Raw genomic sequence first — 8004 nt, 5'->3', positions numbered from 1 at the left:
GCGCTGCACAGTAGGGTGCGGCGCCCAGCTGTCGGGCGCCACACGAAAGGGTCAGCAGAGTGAATTTTTTTTGAAAGCAGGTCAGTTTGTGAATTGATTTCTGCCTCAGGTCAAATATGTGATTTCTGCCCCGACGCGCTTGCTCCAGCCCAGACGGGGGTAGAGGCGAAGGGAAGCATGAGAGATAGCGCGGGCCTTGCCCAAAAACGCCATGCGCTGCTCCAAGCCGCACCAGACCAGATGCAACCAAGCAGCGAGGAAATGGAGGTGAAAACCAACGCACCACTTGCGATCCCCATTGTACAATAGTAGTACAAACTAAACTACGGCCCTCTGATGCACGATTATTCTGTTGTAACTGTGCCCACACTTGGTAATAATGTAGCTTGTGTATTGCAGCCTGTGTAGCGACAGTGATGGGCTCCAACGGATTAACAGTTATAAGACCGCTGATTTTTTATGCAAGTATAAACCGAATAGTTAGGTGTTTCCAAAATCATGTGCAACTTTAGTTTTAGAAATGTGCGACCAAGCAACTGTAAATTAACCCAAAGCCTAAATTTTGATGCTTTTTTGATGTTTTTGATGCTTTTTTTTTCTTTTTTGCAAACTCAATGTAACAGCAATGTGTAGCTTGGTCAACATAGAAATGACAATTTCTAAATTCTCGGATGGCTTAGAAATGGAGCAGTAAATATGTTTTCTTCAAAACAATAAAGCTTGCTGGATACAGTAGGAAAAATGAAGGGGGCATTTCAGGTTCATTTCTGGTCTATTCAGGGTGGAATGTAGAGCCATTTGCATCAGCAATCTACAGTGGTTGTAAAGAGATTAAAATTTTGCTACAACACTCCCCACAAAAAGAAAAACTTTTGCTACAACAGAAATCTTCAATTACAGCACACATGCTTCCCCCCTCCATGCAGTGGGGCAAATGATCGCCCTGCACAAGAACTATGAGCTGCTACAGAGGGGTGGGCGCACCAACTATTTGGCCTCCATCCAAATGAGCACCACGTCTGGGTGAACGGCCAATATTTTGGCAGCACGTCTCGGAGCAATAATCCAAACAGCCCGATATATCTCCTGCCTGCAGCTTATGAAAATGTTGGGAAGCGTATCTACCAACCGTACGAGTCCACGTATACTTGCAATGCACGGTTAAGGTTGTTACAATCATACTCCCTCTGTCTCAAAATAAGTGTCACAACTTCGCACTAATTTTAGTAAAAAGTTGTACTAAAGCTGAGACACTTATTTTGGGACGGAGGGACTATCATACAAATTGCACTCCAAGTTTATCTACATGTCAGAGGCGGGTAGAACCCTAACCAACATAAGTATCTATAGATATCTTAACAAAGCTCCCACCAGCCAGTGCCATACTTCTTTGCAAGATGTGGCAGAAGAACCATCTTCTTAACTGCAAGGTCAATCAATACAAGTTACACATTTACAGTGAGTCAGAAGAGATATTTTTTAACCAGCAAGTCAAAGGAGATTTAGGAAAAAATAAGGGCATGGTGTTTGGGAGTATTTTCTTACAAGCTGGTTTGAGATTTTTCTTTTCGTGGGGGGGCTTGAGATTTCCTAACATGTACTATTTGTGAAAAACTAAACTGACCATAACCACGGTTTGCTCAAGGTATTCACAGTGTACATATGGAGATTACCAGCTTCAGAATCGAAGGAGTCAAAACTCTGGATGTCAGGTATATGCTCAACAATGTCACTGTCATCCGCATGCAGCCTATCCATGAACTCCTTTCGCATATCTGTTAGAACCATCTTCTGTAGTGTCTTAATGTGCTTGATGCCTCGAGGCACTATCTTCAGACTCTTTAGACCAACAATCTCCAAAGTATGTAGAACCTTCATTGTGCCTTCCTCAATCTCAATCGAATTTAAACGTTCCATGTCAACTAATGCAAGAGAACTGAGCTTGGGAAACCATCCTGCACGAAATGTTAATTGTTCCCCATCATAAGTTCTGCAAAGATTCAGATACACTAGATTCAGCGTGTGAGCAAAGGAGTTAATAGGATCTTTCTTCAGACAAGAACAATCAAGTTTCAACGCAGCGAGCTTCTCAAAACTTGCAAAGATCTGCGGGAGCACTCCCTCATACAACCTCCCTCTCAACCAGAAAAACTTTAGATTTTGCAAGGGCTTTATCTTTATCAGATTAAGAACCTCATCCTTGCTGTTTGCAAAAATAACCAACCTACTGAGGCTAGGCATCCTGGCCAAGGAGTCCCATAACTCTGCAATGTAGTTTTGACGCATTTTCATTATAGCCAAACTTCTCATCAGTGTCAACTCACCGAGCTGCGTAAGTAGGTTTTTGTTGGCTGAAACAGATTGTAAGCTTTGCAGATTCTTTAGACGGCAAATATTGCCAGGGATATTTGTAGCAGAAAAGCAGTCAAATATCCTTTCTTGAAAATCATGGAGCATGTATACATACAGATGCCTCAATTTAGTCAGGTTTGTTATTTCCCATGGCAGCTGCTCCACATAGGTGAACTGCAGGTCCAAAACTTGTAGGTTCGTAAGTTTACCGAGCGATGCTGGTATATGCTTAACCTTTGTGTGAGCTAAATCCAAATAGTGCAAATTAAGCAAGTCTGGGACAACAGCCGGCACTTGATGAATGTTAGCAAACCTTAGACACAGGACACGGATCAGTCTGAAATTTGATGAAATGTCATATATCCAAGAGGATGCAACTTGTGTGTCAAATAAGATTAAAGATCGGATCCGTGACGCTGCAGCAAGCTTTAGAGACCGAGCATGCTTCTGAACAAACAAGCGGCGGACTTCAGAGTTAACCTGGGTTATACCAGGGTCACCGTATACGACAGCAAACTTCTCTCTGTTTGCAACAATCAGACATGCATCGCGCACAAGGTCATGCATTTGAAATGAGCTAGCTCTTCCATGAACATTCCTTTCTGCAACTTCAAGAAGAGAACGACGAGTGAGCTCCTTTAGGTAACACTCAGCAACTTCCTCCATTGTTGTCCCGGCACCTCTTTCCTCAACAAGACCTTCTGCGACCCAAAGCCTGCAGATCCATCTTCTTTTAACCTTGTAGTCTTCAGGGAAAGGGCTGCAGTATAGGAAGCAATTCTTTAAATGACTTGGGAGATCATTCAAGCTGAGATTCAGAACACTCACAATCCAACTGAGCTCTGGATTGTTAGCTAGTTGCCAGCTAAGTTGGTTGTGGAGAGAACTCCACTCTTGCTCCTCTAGTTCTCGGTACGACAAAAGGCTCCCAATTGCGACGATAGCCAGTGGAAGTCCTTGGCACTTTTTCACAATTTTCTCTGCCCAAAGCCTCAGATTTAGTGGACATATTTTGTCTTCTAATCTACGGAATGCCTTTTGACAGAATAGGTGCCATGCTTCAGCATAAGGAAGAACTTTAAGCTCCACAACAAATCCGTCGTTTGCTAAGGAAGCAACATCCTTTTTGCGAGTTGTCACTAGCACTCTACTTCCATGATTATTTATTACAAGTGCACGCTTCAAAAATAACCAGTCATCTCTATCCCATACATCATCCAAGACAACCAGATATTTCTTGTCCTGTAGGTAGCTCTGAAGTTCCTCGATTAGTCTTACACGACTCATAGTCTCGATACCACTGGCCATGTAGGCTCTTTGGTCCATCAGTTGCTTCATGATTTGCCTCAGTAGGTCTTCAACTAGATAATTCTGAGATAAAGTCACCCACACATGACAGTCAAACATTCTGATAATCTGTTGATTTTTGTAGATACTGCTTGCTATGGTTGTTTTTCCTAGACCTCCTATGCCAAGGATGGACATGATCAATCGGTCTTGTCGCTCTGTGAGTAGCCATTGTGTCAACATACTTATTTCACTGGCATTGCCCACTAACTCAGTATCATCAGATAGATAAGAAGAATCTGATAGAGAGAGCTGCCTGGCATATTGTAGTGTGCTACTCCTGCCCGGTTCTCGTACAGAAATTCCATAACGATGTTTCATTGTAGTGAGCCGCTGAATTCGAGCTTCTACTTGATCAATCTGGCTTGACAGGTTCCGCCATGCTGCAAAGCTCTTAGCCTGATGGAATTTCCTCTTGAAGAATCTGTCTATGCCCGCAGCTTGCGAAGTGAGGAAAGTATACTCGTCAATGATATCTTCTACCTGATGGGCAACATCTCTAACTTGGTCCAGCCAGGCATCAAATGTCTTGTCACCAACATTCTGTGCGCTAACCTGGCCAATAAATGCCTTTAGAATCATGAACTCGCCCTCGATCTGTTTCATGCCATGCTCGAAATCCGTCAGAACCGATGCTGCCTCCACTACCTCTGTGCTCAGCTTCTCTGACGCCGCTCCTCCGAGGGAGAGAGCAATTTTTCTGAGAACAAGAAATAGGGTGTCTGCCATGTGTGCTCCACTCAAAATGTTAGCACAGCAGACTAGCACGACATCATTGAAGAAGCTTCATGTCAATGCAGATCTGCAATCATTTGGAGTAAATTGAAATGACAGAATCAGTCATGACATCGTATGGCTGCAGGGATAAGCATCACAGGTCACTGCAAAGGCCAGCCACAGTTACCTGTTCCTGGAATTCTCCATGTGACAATCATGTGTAGGATGGATGAACTGCTAGTGAATTTATCTTCTCGGCAGCCTGTTTTGCAAGAGTAACAACAGATGAGCACAGAATATGATTGTGTCTGACACTAGAAATAGCGGCTAAGCTAGTAAGATATCACTGTTATCACAACATAGGTGTACTGTACTACTACGTGTCGTGTGAAGCATGTCAGAAGAGGGAGCTGCACGATCATGCATGAATTAGCCACATGCTCGAGTGTTTCATTATAGTGTGGCTTTTACTTATGAAGTTTGCCCATGCATCTCAGTTTTTCTTTCTTTCTTTCTTTATGAAAACAGGGATCCCTCCAATTTCTATTGTAAGAAACCAGCTAGTAGCTACAAGGAAAATAGGAACAGAAAGGAGTTCCAGCTCTTCCTCTGGACTGTAGGAAAGCATCACGTCTACTAACTATCTAAGCATAGCTATGTTGGGCAGAAGTCTGTAGTAACTAACTACGTATTATTCAGTTTAATATATGATGCTCTCTCTTGAAAAAAAGACCACTGGTACATGCCGCCAATTGTGGTGGTGATCGAAGAAGAAAGCAAGTAGCGGATGCATCATCCCCGTGAAGTGGACGAACTCTCCAGTCTGGAAGTCTCCACGATACGAAAAGTCAAAACTTTAGACCAGGTACACTGAAATAGTCATGTCAGCTGTTTTGACTGACCGTGCGTGGACTTAGTTTCAGATGTCCCGGCGCGTTAGATCTGCCCAAAACAAGATGATCCAGGATGCTACGGCAAACGATTCCATGTCTCGCCGAGATATTCGGAAGGAAGAGAAGGGGAATTTTGTGGGCTGATTTGGCGGCCGGGGAGCATAGACGAGGCGAAGAGATTACCGCCGGGGAGAAACGACGGAGCAAGGCTCGCGAGTTCGCCGCCTCTCGCGCTCGCCGGCGCCGAAGAGGCCGCTCCTTGACCCCTCTCGTCTCTAGTGTGAGGCTAGGGCGCGGGGATGGTGGTGCCGCGCTGCCACTGAGAATGCGAGGACGAGGCGATGCAGCGTTGCCGGTCGCCGCATTCACACTAGCCTGCCTTCGGGGTTGACTGAGCCACCTGCTCCAATAGGTGTATTTTGAATTTTGACCCGAATTTTTCAGGGGTTGTCAGCATATGTGTGGTGAACATTCATGATTTTTTCAGAATTTTTTAAAAAATGTTTAAATTTGAGATTTTTAAGTTGGTATCATGGGAGCATGTGAGGGTGGGTATCATTGGATATTTTCCACTGCTCCAACAGTTTCTTTTTCGAGACCAACCCGGGCTAGGCTAGCCTGTTGGCATTTTTTTATAAAAGAAAACTCCGTGAGCACAAAGCGCTCGAGCCGAGATTTGAACACTGGTGGGCTGGCTGCGAACTCCCGCGCCTTGCTAACTGAGCTACACTCCGTTCTCACCGCTCCAACAATGAACTTCATTAGACTGTGCACATGGTGCTTTGATTTAAATGATTTTATAGGAATTTCAGTGGATTATACTATACACAAATGTAAGACGTAGAATTGCATAAATGTCTTGTACAGTACACTCTCTATAAATAAATATGAGAGCGTTTAGATTACTTCTAAAACACTTTTATATTTTTTTACGGAAGGAGTATTTAGGAAGAGAGGAAAAAGAATCTAAGGACTTAAGAGGCTCTCTTTTTTTAAGGGAATCTAAGGAGGTTCTTTGATCCATAGGGTTCCTAAATATTCCCTTGCACTATGTTTCATAGAAAATTTAACATCTACTCAAATATCTATGAAAGATTCATTTGTTCCGTTACGCAATCAAACGAACCAAAGTTATGTAGGGTTCAAATGGACATGACATGTAGATTATGTAGGGTTTAAACGCACTTGGTCAGCCAAGCGTCAGTGTCGTCCTAGTCGCAAAGCCACGAGAGGACGGATGGTCCTGGTGCGCGGCAGGGAGGTCGTGCTCATAGGCGAGGTGATAGCAGCAGAGAGCATGAGCGTCGGCAACTTGCCGGCCGTTCTGAGTGTGCCCGCGTGGAAGGCAGCCAACCGTTGGCGCCACCGTCGCCCCGCGACACGCCTTGACCTCAAAATCGACAACGCAAGGGGGTGATAGAGCTCGCCGTGACGAATGGGGATAGGGATTGAGAGAACAAGAAGATGGGAGCAGGGACGGAGCTCTAGTATTGACACTGGTGTCAACTGTGATTTTTATAATTTCTTTGCTAAATTTGCACTCACAAGTGTTAATTTGGGAAGATGACACCATTGCTATGGAGCTGAGCTGTACGATCTTCTATGCAACTTTGCCCTAGACGTGTGGGGGGTGGAGGGGTATAAGGTCCATTCTTTCGCGCATATGCTAATTTTTGGATCTGATGTTCAAGATTCATGCGTCTCATTCACTGAGAATTATAAAAATCTGACGTTCGCCAGCTAACATCTTTCTAACCAGCTTGCAAGGCTATATGCAGCTTAGAATAGACTTTTTTTCAACATAGTACAATCGTAGACGCTCACATACGCATAAATTACACTCATCCATATAGGGCGTGTTTGGTTGCCTGCATGAGGCCCAACCAGGACCACGTGGAAAGAATCCGGTCTATTTGGTTGCCTGCTTTTACTGTTCAGTCTGCATGGCACAAACCTTAAAAGCACTCCTGGGCCTGGCTCCCTGGAAACGCCCGAATCAGCAGTTTCTTCAGGGCCAGGCCCGAGCGGTGCACGTAGGCGGCGGCGGCGGCTGCACGCGCGCGGCCATGCTTGAGAAGCTGCGTTGCTTCCCGAAGCGCCGGCAGTTATTAGCCTCACCGCCCCTCACCGCTCCCTCTCCACACTCTCCCAACTCTCACCGGCGACGGCGGACAGGAGGAGAGCAAGAAGACCACCTTACTCCATCACCTGGGCAGTGATACGTCTCCGTCGTATATATAATTTTTGATTGTTCCATGCCAATATTATTCACTTTCATATACTTTTTGGGAACTTTTTATACTATTTTTGGGACTAACATATTGATCCAGTGCCCAGTGCCAGTTCCTGTCTGTTGCATGTTTTTTGTTTCGCAGAAACCCAATATCAAATAGAGTCCAAACGGGATAAAAACGGACGGAGATTTTTTTTGGAATATTTATGATTTTCTGGAAGTAAAATCAACGCGAAACGGTATCCGAGGTGGGCACGAGGTAGGGGGGCGTGCCCTACCCCCCCAGGCGCGCCCCTGACCCTCGTGGTCCACCCGTAAGGCGGTTGATGCTCTTCTTTTTGCGCAAGAAAGATAATTATATGAGAAAGATCTGGGCGAAAGATTCACCCCAATCGCAGTTACGGATCTCCAGATATAAAGGAAACGGTGAAGGGGTAGAACCTGCCAACGCAGAGAACGCAG

The 8004-nt window shown here is 44.9% G+C and overlaps 1 protein-coding gene across 2 annotated transcripts; it reads right to left on the bottom strand.

Annotated features, from left to right (window-relative positions):
* Positions 1–745: 745 nt before the first annotated feature.
* Positions 746–5655, bottom strand: LOC119341769 (disease resistance protein RPM1-like). Of its 2 annotated transcripts, none has more exons than XR_005165276.1 (4): positions 5493–5655; positions 4604–4678; positions 1546–4501; positions 746–1423 (listed from the first exon to the last, which is right to left on the bottom strand). XR_005165276.1 is itself a non-coding variant. In XM_037613623.1 (4 exons), the coding sequence occupies exons 3-4, from the start codon at positions 4426–4428 to the stop codon at positions 1356–1358; spliced, it is 2823 nt and encodes a 940-aa protein (XP_037469520.1). In that variant the 5' UTR covers positions 4429–4501; positions 4604–4678; positions 5493–5655; the 3' UTR covers positions 746–1355. The 2 variants fall into 2 exon arrangements, 1 of the variants encoding a protein (XP_037469520.1); XM_037613623.1 differs by having other exon boundaries at positions 1674–4501.
* Between the last annotated feature and the right edge of the window lie 2349 nt (positions 5656–8004).

The sequence above is a fragment of the Triticum dicoccoides genome, chromosome 7B (genome assembly GCF_002162155.2).
Source record: "Triticum dicoccoides isolate Atlit2015 ecotype Zavitan chromosome 7B, WEW_v2.0, whole genome shotgun sequence".
NCBI lineage: Eukaryota > Viridiplantae > Streptophyta > Magnoliopsida > Poales > Poaceae > Triticum > Triticum dicoccoides.
The sequence above is the reverse complement of the archived record's forward strand: the minus strand, read 5'-3'. Positions and strand labels throughout refer to the sequence as shown.

What these genes read in the sequence shown, in the direction of transcription:
- LOC119341769 (XM_037613623.1), bottom strand. Translation starts at nt 4,428, where the DNA reads ATGGCAGACACCCTATTTCTTGTTCTCAGAAAAATTGCTCTCTCCCTC. An exon ending in CTCCTTCGATTCTGAAGCTG is followed by an intron (nt 1,424 to 1,673) that starts GTAATCTCCATA and finishes TTGACCTTGCAG; the next exon opens with TTAAGAAGATGGTTCTTCTG.